The sequence below is a fragment of the Xenia sp. Carnegie-2017 genome, unplaced genomic scaffold (assembly GCF_021976095.1).
Source record: "Xenia sp. Carnegie-2017 unplaced genomic scaffold, XeniaSp_v1 HiC_scaffold_3, whole genome shotgun sequence".
Taxonomy (NCBI): domain Eukaryota; kingdom Metazoa; phylum Cnidaria; class Anthozoa; order Malacalcyonacea; family Xeniidae; genus Xenia; species Xenia sp. Carnegie-2017.
This window is the reverse complement of record NW_025813493.1, coordinates 1503609-1517376: the sequence shown is the minus strand read 5'-3', so window position 1 is coordinate 1517376 and position 13768 is coordinate 1503609. Positions and strand designations below refer to the sequence as shown.

At 33.6% G+C, this 13768-nt stretch overlaps 1 protein-coding gene across 1 annotated transcript; it reads right to left on the bottom strand.

The window, feature by feature from the left end:
• Positions 1-1046: 1046 nt before the first annotated feature.
• Positions 1047-5572, bottom strand: LOC124455027 (60S ribosomal protein L27a-like; the record flags this gene model as incomplete). Its single annotated transcript, XM_047005777.1, has 4 exons — positions 1047-1197; positions 2027-2201; positions 3419-3494; positions 5434-5572. Coding segments are annotated over 4 exons (519 nt in total), but the record flags the coding sequence as incomplete, so codon positions are not given.
• Positions 5573-13768: the final 8196 nt, after the last annotated feature.

Here is a 13768-nt window from a genome sequence, read left to right as displayed (position 1 = left end):
ACAAAGCTGGACTAAAACTTGCAAACTAAAAAACTAAACATCGCTTACTTTCATTGCGATAACTTAATAACTTTCACTTTTTTCTGGCAAATTCGTAGTGTTACATAATTTATTGTTTATTAGTCACATGGCAATATTAAGCGCGAAAAGGACACCCAATAGCGAAAGGAAAGTATAGCGGTTCAGGAGTAGTTTTTAGTTGTAGGACGATAGGTCGGCAAACCATTTCTCTCCAAAACTATTATATATTCCTCTGCTGCATGTTACGCTCTGTTTCTCCTACACTCATCTGTCTGATATTAACAAGGTTACTGCAGGTCGCAAAGCGAGCAAATGGGTAGTGCTGATATAAAGTTAATGCGCATGCGTATCGTTACTTCTTTTCTCTGACGCTTTTCGTCAACATATGGTAAAGCCTCTATGTCAACTCTTTGATGCATTACGAGATTCTTTAATTCATAAAGACAACCATAAACTGTTTAGCTATATGACTGAATTTCTGTAAATTTTTATCGTTCTTGTAAATGTGTATGGTTGTTTTGTTGTTATGCATGCACACTGGGATGTTTCATTTACTGCTACTAAAATTTAATATCCCCAGTCAACAAAACGATCGTATCTCACCCATCATTTGACAGAAACAATGGCAAGAAAACCATGATGGAAAAGTAAGACACAAAAACGACCACAAACGTAGAGATGCTAAGGACTTTTGCATAATGCTTTTGTACAGAGTCACGTGTTTAGATGGATTAGTTCACGTTTGAATTTATTAAAAGATGTCACATATAAATGGTAATTCTAAAAAGCGAAGCGATGAACGGTGACGTTTATGAGCCCATTCGCATAGAAGATAAAGTGGGAAAAAATGCAGAAACTTTTATGTTATGTGGAAAAAAGGCATTTAACAATGCATTCCTTTGGACACGACTCAGCTTTCATTCGCTTAACCTTTTTTTAAAATTGATATTTTAATGCAAATTACGTCAAACACAAGCAGAAAATGCGCTCTACACGATTCGCATTAAATAAAACAAAGACAAAAGTTGTAATGAATAATTTATTTAATCACGCCACCAGAATACAGGCTCCGCCAACTTCTTTAATTTTTTTTTCTGCCTTGCGGCTGAAAAATTTCGCTTTAACAATTACTGGTTGATTGGGCAGTAGACCTTTTCCAAGTACTTTGAAATAGCCCTAGAAATAAAATAATTATAAACAACAAAATTTTTCCGAATAATATGTTTATAAAACTTCAAATAAAAAATTCCACAGAAGTATAACACAATGAATTTTGAACATAAATTGGTTGAGGAACATCTAAACAAAACAGTTAAATGGGAAACAGTCGTGTAACAATGTTTTTACATTTAAGAAATAAAAGATGTTTACTGTGTTTGCACAGGCTTATGCAAACCGAGGAGACCTTTGGGAGAGCTCGAGAGTTTATCAGTGCAAGCTCGAGACCGAAGGTCAAGGTTTGCACGTGCTCGAGGGTTCTTACAAACGTCTCCAAGGTTTGCATAAGCCAGTGCAAACACGAAAAACTTCTTTTATTCCTTTTATAAAATAATGCGAAAGACAAACATTTTAATTTTTCCTCTAAAATGTATTCGTGATCGATTTGCAAATCTCTGACTGATTGATTGTTTTCATTGATTGAGCTCAGATGTGTCCTGCACAGGCTAAAAAACAGATCTAGACCAATCACTGCACGCGTTTTACTATTTTTATTTTATAAATATAATGATGAACATTATGCATCATGAATCTGCTATACAATCAGCAATTTTATCATTTGCAATTCACTGGTGCTCAAGCCTCACAGATTTAGAAATATGAAAATGAGTTCAGTAAATTCGGTGCTGTATATAATACAGCATTTAAGTTATTTCATATTGTGTTTACCCATTTCTACAATTTCTTTTAAGACAAATTATTGTGTTGGGATAAGACGCCAAATAGACCAATGAAATAAACGATTTGTTCTTTGCTAATCATCAAGAACAAAACCGTTAATACTTACAGCTCTGACAACATCAATAACAGGTGCGGGACCATCTTTCTTGTCTTTGTAATATTCCCTTGTTTGCTCACTAATCAATGACCAGATTTTGTCCAGGTTGATAGTAGGACAATGATATTTATTCCTTGTCAAATGAAAATATCGCATTCCAACTTTGCCAAAATAACCCGGATGGCTAAAAACATTGAAAAACAAGATTACAAAATTCTGAAGACAAACAAGAAAGATATTATTGAGAAATACAGCTCGCGTATAAAAATGCCTGTATACGTATCAGGATGAGGGAAAGAAGTAGTGTAAATAAATCGATTTCAAGAACACTTGTATTATATTTTTTAGGTCGAAAATTTTGTCATCTTGGGACTTTTTGCATAGATGACCAAAGGCGGGAAATGACGTACAAAGTAGAACACGTGCATTGACGGTATAGCATTCATTATACAGACTTATAGTTAGGAATAAAGCCGTTATAACAAATCTTCTTAAAAAACTACAATATTAATTAAGATTTGTAAAAATTCGACGACATCGATTGAGTCAATAATCAAGGAAAACATTTTAAAAAACACATCTCTTCGGACGCAATTTCCCCACTGAAATAAAATATTTCCCTGACCCTGATATATGCACATTAAAGAGACAATCAAGAGCTGACAAACTATTCAAAATGTATCATAAGACAAAAATTTGATCTTTCTCGACTTTATGGGCCTCAAAGTTGGCTTTTTCGTATTTGACCGTGAGGTGCTGTGACTGACTGGGTCTAGTTCACCACACGTGACGAACAATGGAGAACACGCCGTTTTTAACCCTATATTTTATATTGACATTTGTAGCGAAGTCGAGGGAATTTATTTGTATTACACTTGTATTGAGCGAATTTTTTAGTGATTGAGATGCGCGTTATTGAACAGAACTGCCTTCAACCTCCATAATATAATCCAATAGAAAGAAAGTCTAACAAACCTGACTATGTAAATTGATGACGGAAACACTGGACGACATCGGTCTTAGCGAAAAATGAAATGAAAATTTCATAAATGATCAAATCGCGCACTTTGCTATTGAATTAAAACTATAGTTCTATAGCGTTCAAAAGCAGCATGTTCACCAATGTACGTCACGTTCAGTGAACTAGACCCAGTCTCAGCATCTCACGGTCAACTTTGAGGCCGAAAAAATTCAAGAAAGATCAAATTTTTGTCCGATAAAGTGCATTGCAAATGATCTTAAAATCACCCACTCTATCTAAATACATTGTTTTTTGAGGGGACATAGACACTTTTAATGGCTTGTAGGGCGGGACATAGACCCTTTAATGGCTTGTAGGGGGTACATAGACACTTTTAATGGCTTGTAAGTAAATGATCTTTTACCAAAACTTCCACATACTACTTATCAAAGTTAATTCTATTATGAGTTAAACCACCAGTGTTACCACGGCCACCAGGATGTTTACGATGTTTTCCTTACACAAAAAATAAAATGAATTTTTACAATGTCGACATATAGTTTGACTGATTGTTGACATTTGAAATTTCTATTGACTAAATATGTAAACAACATGTATGGAAATGTACAAACATCTGATACATAAAGAAAGCTATAAAGTAAATGGTTTGAGCCCGGGAGTATCGTTACATGTTTGTAAATGTAGATTGTCCAGGTTGGTATAGTCCTGAGAAGGACTGTTTTTATTGTTGTTGACTCTGAAGATGACTACCGCTAAGGTTGTCAAAACGCCAGTCAACAACAACAAAAACAGTTCTTCTCAGGACTATACCAACCTGGACGATCTACATTTACAAACATGTAAAGAAATTTATGATACACAATATCTATGCACAGGCTTTTGCAAACCGAGGAGATCTTTAGGAGAACTTGAGAGCATATCAGTGCAAGGTCAAGACTGAATGTTGAGATTTCTAACAAACGTCTCTGAGGTTTGCATAAGCCAGTGTAAACATGAAAAAAGATTTTTATTTCTTTTATAAAATAAGAATAATGCGACAGAAAAATTTTGAACAAGCGTTTTAATTTTGCTCTAAAATGTATTCATGATTGATTAGGTAATTCCTTTTGATTGATTGAGCTCAGATCAGTTTGCACAGGATAATGGAAACAAGGCTTTGACCACACACTTTATTGGGTTTATTTTATAAAAATCCTTAGTTAATGTGTCCATATGGTAAATAATTTATTATAAAACAAAACCTAGTCCTAGATTTGATGTGTCCCATAGCAAATCCATGGTATGTCTGAATACATTACAACAGCTAGTTTTTAATTCAAAATACAAATACAACGTCAAAATGATAGAAAATTTTGAAGGAAAATTTTTTTGCCATAGTTTTGCTAATAAGACATTTCATAAAGTATTTTGATTTTTAGATATATATTTCAACGTACAAAAGATTTGGATTCAACCCAGACCTAATAATGAGTCTACCTTCATCGTAAATAGTATCATGGTAAATTATGTAACCTCAGTGAATTGGTTGACAAGAGTTTGACGTCAAGGTAAATTACTTATAAGCAATCAGTTGATCATGGATTTAAATGTTTGGAATCTCCCTCACATCTCATCTTCTGGGATAATTACAACTCTCAATGGACAGATTTTGAGTTTCCACATTGTTTGATTAGAAATGGCATTAAAACCTTGTATGAGTACTATTGTTTACGTAAAAAATAGCAAACAATTATAAGACAGCATGTAGTATCAGGCCGCACATTCATATAAAGAATGACAATTAAAAGTTTTGAACACATTCTATCTTTTCTGATCATTTTAGAAGGACCTTGGTGTTCAAGACTAGAATTGTGCAAAAACATTACGCCTGGTTTTGGAGAAAAAATAAATCCATAGTTAATGTATTTAAGTGATTTCAACAGCTGGTCTTACACCATGGTTTATGTATGGTCCAAGTTAAGATGTCAAAACAATTTCTTAAACATGTCAAGAATTAATGAATACTGCCCACCATAATCCTCCTCAGAGTTATTAAATAGTAGTTACAGTTTATTCTGATATTTTAAAGACCATCAAAATTTATTATCTTCAACACATTTAAATCTAGACCAGCCGCGAGACAAAAATAAAGCGAAAATGTGCCAAGTCAATAACATTTTCACAATCTACAACATTTCACTGGAACATAAATAAAATATATATTGTTTGTAATGTTGTTGAATTACATTAATAAAATTTAGAACTCGCTTATTCCCATTTTCGTAAGCAATTCTACCTTTGCAGTGGGTGGTAGGTAAATCTTTCACAGGGAAAATTAATAACAGCACATAATCAACCGATCTAAATTCATTTCTCGTCTAGCTTAAAGCTTTATGCAAACAAATTGCTGCGAAAATATGCATTTGAAAGTTTTCAACAACCATTCAATACTTACCTACACGACCATGACCATGGCTAACGTGTCCTCGAAGCTTTCGAGTCTTTTTCAACCGAGTCGTATACCATAAAATACAAAAGCTAGTTAAGTATAATATTAAAGAGAGAAATATGACACGAATTGAGTAAAAAAGGTATTACATTGACATATAAGAGAGGTCTATAAGAACGATGTTTCAAAGCAATGAAGATATAAAAGGATTTAAAACAAACTATATAAATCTTACAATAACTTCTACGTGGTAAAGAAAGAGAGAAAGACTAGATAGCCGCGCCTTCATTAGTCAATTGAGACCAGCGGTAATTTGGTTTAATGAAATACGTCATGTGCAACATCATATAAATTTTCTTAGATGTTTGTAGATGTAGATCGTCCAGGTTAGTAGAGTCCTGAGAAGGAGTTTTGATGCTGATGTTGACTGACGTTTCGACAACCTTAGCGGCAGTCATCTTCAGAGTAACGTGAAGCCTTGTACACTACTCTTGACATTAGTTTTTCTGAAAAAATACAATAATTCAAATTAATAACCAAGTATGATTCTAGGCGGGAAGCGAAGCGAATTTCAATGATAAATATGAAAGGAAAGTGCTTTTGAATGAAAGAGTCATTTAAAACAAAACTATATAAGATCTTTTATGTATCTCTACATCCTACTTCATAACATATTATCTAATCCTGATCTGATTATACTTATAGACCTTGTAATTATACTTATACATATCGGCAAGCGGGATGCATGTAACAATCTATGTTTAACATCGATATTAGATTCATTCTTTTCCAGTGGAAAGCGGGATGCTTTCACTGAAGGGCAATGATGTATTGTCTAACATTAACACCGGATTATGTTACTGATATTTAATATGGAATTCGAGCTTTGTTAGAAACTAATATTTCATCAATATCGTTGATTGAAACAATATTTTTCATTATTTCATGAAATGATTACAGTTTTTTTGACTTCTAGCTATGACAATTTTTTGCACATTTTCTCGTAGTAAACAACGAGCGTAAATGCTTAAGACATATTACATGACGTATTGACATTGATATTGATCATTGTCATGAAATCATAAATATTTATGAAATTCTTCATGGTTTGATTTTCATTTCACTGGTTTCCACGTTATAAAAATTAAGCCAACCAAGATTTTTACCATTTAGGTTAGAGTGATCACATGCATTATACCACCAAGCACCTGTGTAGGAAGTAGCGCAATTTCCCCAACTATATTTATCATTATCTGAATCTTTGGTTGAAAACTTCATGTTATTGTGATAGGATAATGCATCCCCAGCAGTTCCTGAAAAGTAGAAATAGTTCTATAGTTTTCTGGTGATTTGTATTTTAAAAACGTACAAGAAACTGTTCAGATCATTCTGTCATTATTCACAATAAACTTTATACGCAACATTCCATGCATTTAATGATGCATATATATTATATTAAGAGTATTTGCTAAACAGTTTTTTTCGTTGTTGGCTTGATTCAAACACACAGGAACAGAAAGAGAGTTAAGAAATGCATTGTGAGTTATTTACACCGCTTTTTTACTAAAGAACATTCCCAAGTCTTTAGTTATGGAGCTCCAACACTTCAAAAGAAATTGTTATATGAAGTAACAAGAAATCATCTTCATTCTCAGACATGTTTAAAATTAACGCACAGCAATTTAAATTTCCGTCTTTATATTGCCTGATTCAAGCACGCGCATCGACCAATCAGAGGACGAATTATACATTTGTTATTTTATAAATTTCTTGCTGCAGGCTTTTATTTTTGCATGCTTTGCAAGAAAACATCTTTTCATATCATTAAAAATTATAAATAAACTGCTCTTTTTGCGCTATACTCTTTCCGGATTGTACATAGGAAAAACAAAAGCAAAGGCAAGCAAAAGTGCTTAGGCCTATTTCAAATGTTGCATTTACATGAGCCGAATGCATAGATGATTAATTTTATCGCATTTTCTTTTCTTTTAAATGCGTTCGACACATGTAAAATGCAACGTTTTAGACGGGCCGTAAAAATACGAGATGTGCTTATAGATAATATTCAGATAATTATTATCTTTTTGAGGAATAAAACTTGTCTTTAAAGTTACTGAATATCCTGCTCTTCAAAATGATCTTGTTAATGCATTGTATATTGTCTAAATGTAAAGTCGAATGCATTGTATATTGTCTTTCTTGCGGTTGACAATTCAGACGATACATTTCTTTACCCCTTTGGGTTTGTTCATATGAGACGGGCCAGTCCAATAATCCCGGGCTATCTAGTTTCCTTGGCCAATTTGTATTTGCATTCATATGAGGCGGGCTGGCTAAGCTGAAATGTTGTATTTAATTTCTGCCAACAAATATTGTATTTTGTTTTGGAAAATTAAATTAAGTTTAGACTCAGACATTCAACAATCTGATTGCTACCAGTGAGTTCCACCGACTATTGTAGTGGTATAACATGGAATTTTCAAACTTATTTTCAATTGCACATTATTGTTTTGAAAATTTTGCCATCTTTAAGTAACCAAATAAGACAAGAGCATGCGCAGTCTCATCGCTTCCAGCCCAGTTCAGCCGGGCTGGCCCCGCTTGATGCAGTTATATGAGCCCGTTAGAAGCGAGATCTCGCTTCCTTCAAGCGGATCTTGTTAAGCCGGGCTGGCCTGCTCTTCATATGAACACAATTTCAAAAAAATTGTAAAATCACAAAATGTTGTCGCTGATTGAAATACAATTGTTTTTGAAAATAAATTGTTGTTGATGTCGTGTTATATGTCATAAATGAATTTTTTCGTTTTTTTACTTCTTCACTTTTGATGTTGATTCAGTGAACGGTTCAGCAGTTGCATATACTTGAGATATGACATTTCCATCGAGAAAGACGCAACCAAAAATCGCTAAGAGAGCAAAGGTCCTCATGATCTTGTAATGTAGAAACCAATATGAGTAAAGAAAATGAACTTGACCGAGAATTTAAAGTGATATACGATCCTGTTTATGTCTTCAATTAGGCAAACGACGCAAAGCACCTCATAAATTTGTCAACACTACCAGCTGTGGTGAATATCACTTTCTATTTTCAGCTGTCATCATATACATTTAAAGCGTTTCATAGAATAGATTTTTTCGAATATAATTATTTTTTAAAACGACAGTGTGTATTGTATTGCAATGAAAAAATACGTTATAAAATAACAATCAATCACGTTTTTTGATTGAAAGAGAATTGACATAAATGAGATATCAATTCGCTTAAAGAGGAAGAAATTTAGATGGAACCCATGCCGTGGCTATTTTTATCTTTTTTATAGACATGATTAAAATAAAATATTGTACATGTTTAAGTAAATCCTATATTTTATTTCCCATTCGAAAATTCATAACCTTTATACAGCTATATTGTCCCTTTGGAAGATAAATTTAAATAACTTGAGCTCACTAATGTTTTCATTGCGTTTATGAAGTTAAGCAGATTTAATTACAACTTAACTGAGAGTCATTCTGATGCTTAAGAAATCATGCGAACCGTTTAGACTTCAATTTATGTTTGAATAAGTTCACGTACGTCAAAATTTCGTGTTTTCTTACAATACTAACGTCGTAGTTTTGTCGTTACTTTTCATCAAATCATATTGGTATTTTGTTAAATATTTGTAAATGACCATTGGAATTATGTCTGATATATAATATCATTAAGTTTTCAGACAAAAAAATAGGGTCCCCAATTGACTTGACCTTACTATGAAGAGCAAAGCTCATGCTAACTACGTATGCCAATGTTGCTATCGAGAACTCCTTTCCTAAACATTGTCATTGTTGATAGTTTTTGTTTGAAGCCACAGTCGATAGCTAGCAATCCAGCTGTGTGATACAGAACAATAATTACTAGGTCAATGTCAAACTCGTTGTCAAAGGCGGTAAGTTGTTTTTGAGCAATGTCATAGATTCATTGGATTTGTTGTGATGCAAAGTGGATGGATTGTGATGCAAATTTCAGTAATAATTAGTAAAAAGTATCAAAAACTTGAGAATTTGCTAAACTTCTTAATTTATGACCAATATTATAAGATATTTACATTGGCTATTCACATTTGTTTTTACCATAGATTGAATGAGTCACCGAAGTTATATAGAATAAGTTCCAGGAAAAGATGCACAACAGAATTCCAGTTGTTAATGAACTGAAAACCCCTGCATGATAAGACACAAAGTTACTTACCTACTTACTAAGCAATGTCAGTACTATGTAGGGGGTACACTGAGTGAGCTCGATACAGTTGCTTGTGGACGATATGAAGGTATATGAGGAGGTGGAGGATGTGAAGGTGTTTAAGGAGGTGAAGCCTGTGCAGGTGTATGATGAGGTGGGTGATTTGAAGGTGTATGAAGAGGCGGTGGAAGTGCAGGTGTATAAGGAGGTGGAGGATATGAAAGTGTTTGAGGAGGTGAAGGATGTGCAGGCGCACAAAGAGAAAAAGGCGGAATGGGAAAAGTAAAAAGTGAAAAAAAAGAGAAAAAACAATGCCAAAGAAGAGGAAGAGGAGAGAAAATGAAATGAAAAAAGAAAAAAGAGGATGAAGGAAGAGACGAGGGATAGTAAATGGTAATCCGTAGAAGGAGATGAGAAAAAGTAAAATAAAATTGTTTCTCCTCCTTTCCTCTCTCTTCTCCCTTCTCTCTCTTTTCTCTTCTCCTTCTTCTCCCCTTTCTCTCTCTCTCTCTCTTCTTTCTCTCTCTTCTCCCTTCTCTCTCTTTTCTCTTCTCCTTCGTCTCTCCTTTGTCTGTCTTCTCCCTTCTCTCTCTTTTCTCTTCTCCTTCTTCTCCCCTTTCTCTCTCTCTCTCTCTTCTCTCCTTTCTCTCTCTCTCTCTCCTCTCTCCCTTCTCTCTCTCCCTCTTCTCTTCTTTCTCTCTCTTCTCCCTTCTCTCTCTTTTCTCTTCTCCTTCGTCTCTCCTTTCTCTCTCTTCTCCCTTCTCTCTCTTTTATCTTCTCCTTCTTCTCTCCTTTCTCTCTCTCCCTCTTCTCTCCTTTCTCCTCTCTCCTCCTTTCATTCCCTCTTTTCTCATCCAACCTTTCTGTTTTTCCCTATTTTCCACCAGTTTTTTAATCCGAATAGTGAAACTAATACTAGCATTAACTAACACAAACACTATGGGTGTCAACACATCACGACTAGTATTATTATTATTATTATTATATAATATTTATACAGTATTTTTCTTCAGTACAGAACACTGTCATCAACGAAATAGCTGTATAAATACATATAAATCAAACTTAAAACATACTTTAAAAAATTACAATAATAAAATAGTAAGACTAAACCAAAACAGTAAAAAAACAGTAACTCTGACACGAAGACCAACATCAACACTAAGAAAACACCAGCAAAATGACGAACACTAACACTGATATTAACACATTACTTAAACTTTGACAAATATTAACATTTTTCCTGTTCAAGTGATCACATTTTTCGTTACTATTTCCTTCACGTATAACCTTATTCTTAATCACAACATCCCATTTTGAATTTTTCAAACAACGTGCACACCATTTATAATTTTCTTACCATAAAGCACACTGTATTCTATGTTTAGTATTTTGCTTTCCAATCAAGCAGATTATTTAAAAAAAATTTCTTAAGTAAGAATTCTTTATAATATTTGTAACTATTTCACACAATTTCTACCCATCTCCTTTATGTCACAATGTTTATATTTATATCTACTTGATGTCTACCTTTATTTATCTTTATGTCAATCTATCTTTGTGTCTTTCTTCATGTTTATCTACCGTGATATGTCTACATTTATGTCTTACTCTATGTCTACCTTTATGTATACCTTCATTTTTATGCAATATCAATATATATTTACAAGATGTAATGACTTCAAAATGTTCAGACTTAAGTCTGAGGTGGTGAAACTTCTTGGATCACTATTCGAGAGACTGAATTCCATCCACTGTTTGCATTACCAGCGTTTCCTTGATTGCAATCGCCGACATAAAAGCCAACATTAACTGTACCATTGTTAATGCTGCCACAATATTCCTCTATATGACGATGACGATGGATATTTTGTGTTCCTTTACCTTTCCACATGTAGAGAATACCTTCAATTGTTGGACTACATTCTTTTCCATTGAATTTAAAATACCATCGTTTGCAACAATAGTCACAGTTAGAATACGGAGGTTACCACCATAGAACACACGAAGGTACGTGTTGTTACATTTTTTAAAAAAACTGCAAGACTAGAAAAACAAAACAAGCAGAAAATGAAAAACATTTTCCAAGGCATCCTTACATCTAATATGATGAATGCCTTACACAGGTCCATAAAAAGATCTGTGTTTGGGGGAATCATATTTGTATACGTCATAACCTGTAAACAATTGTTTTAAAGAACTTCATTAACTCGGCACATCATGCATATACGGGTAGTTATGAGACACCCCCTCCCATAATTACCAAGCTTGTGACGGAACTCTTAGAAACTTGCAGTATACAGGCTGTTAAAAAAACTAGGTTCTTGAAAAAATTCTCTAAAACAAGACGTCGTGTTTTTCTTCTTCTTTAACCTTCTGCTACAGCCTTTTTTCTTATGCTTGCATTCATATCAATGCTTATGTCACATGCGTGCTTCGATGATTGTCTTTGTTTGATATTTTTGCCTTTGTTTGTGCTAATAATATTCACTTCAACTGTGTTAACCAAGCTTGATGCAAATGATCTGTCATTGCAATTTACATTATTTCAATTCCTTTTTTCCACAAAACATTAATTAGCTTGAAGTTTTGTTATGAGTTCAAATTCCAGCATCTAAATCGACAAATTTATAAACCTAAATTTGCTATATACATCAGCGTTTTTTGTACACATACTTGAAATATTGGTTACAATTGCAGTTAAGTTCAAAACCAAGAGTTATGTTTTGGGCAGTGACATTCATAATGAAAATTTGCTTTCTGCTTGCAAATTTTACCTTTATAGGTAGTATTAGTATACCTTTATAAATAAGACATTCGTAATAAATACCTTTATAAGACCATAATTCATTTCAAGTCCTTCCTTCCATGTGCATTGCTTCCAGTTCGATTCAATATAGTCTTCTTGAGCGCCTTGTACACAAAGTTTGCCATTTTCAACCTTTATCACAAAAACATCTACAGTCAGAATTATAGTTTAGTCATGTTATCAATAGTTAAGTCTGGAAAATGGGTAATCATTACGCTCTGATTTTCGTTTTGCACAAAAAGTAGTAATATTCAAAATGTTAAATGTGTAGTTGTTAATTGGAAGATGTATCGTTTAAATCCTTGTCATTTGTCTTCAACAGTAAGCCAGTAGTTTCTTGCATACCAAAAGATATACTCAATCTTTCATTTTGCATGATATTGCGTATGTCTAATTTAAGTCTTGTTTTTAATTAACTGCCAAATGAAAATGTACAATTTGTTATATATATTCTAAAACAGGTGCATTCTAGTCATAATGACGTTTAATTATTTATACGTGACAGAAAAATGAAAGGGGCTTTATTTGTAATTTTTAAGTTCTCGATACGAAAAGTTTATGAACAAGATATATCTAAGCAAAGTAAAAATTATGAAAAATGAGGGGACAATCTCAACATTTTCTTCACCTAAACTGTTTACAAACAAAACCAGCGGTTCTTTTTTTCTTGGCGGTGTTAAAATTAAGAATCCAGGTCCGCCATTACGTGTGATGGGATTTTAGGCTGTCACGTGATAATTTCCCCAAGCAATGTGGGTACTCTCCCACTGTTCATTCTTGGGATTTTAGTTTTGGACCATAGTTTCCACAGTTCTTACTCTCTTCATAGTCACTGACATTTCTTTAGCTGTAACCCACTTCACTAGCTAGTTCGCTTTTGGAGTAGCATTGATCTTTCGACCTTACCAATACCATTTCACGACATTCAACATTGATTCGTGGCTTTGGACGTATAATTCAGTAATTTGTCTAGATTCTTCTTATCCACTAAATAATTTTTCTTTCACTAAGTGCTGTTGGAATGAAGTTCGACTATATATGTCTTAAAGTGAATGGTTTGAACCTGGGAACTCTGAAGATGACTACCGCTAAGGTTGTCGAAACGTCAGTCAACATCAACACGAACAGTCCTTCTTAGGACTTTATTGTCATGGGTGATCTACATCTACAAACATATATATATACGTCAAATGTCATTTGTGACTGTTGTAGGACATCTAACCGTGGTTAAATATGATTAACAACAGAATTGAAATTTGTATTATAGGCTATAACGTCTTCCCAAATAAAATAAGAAAATTGAGCAGTTC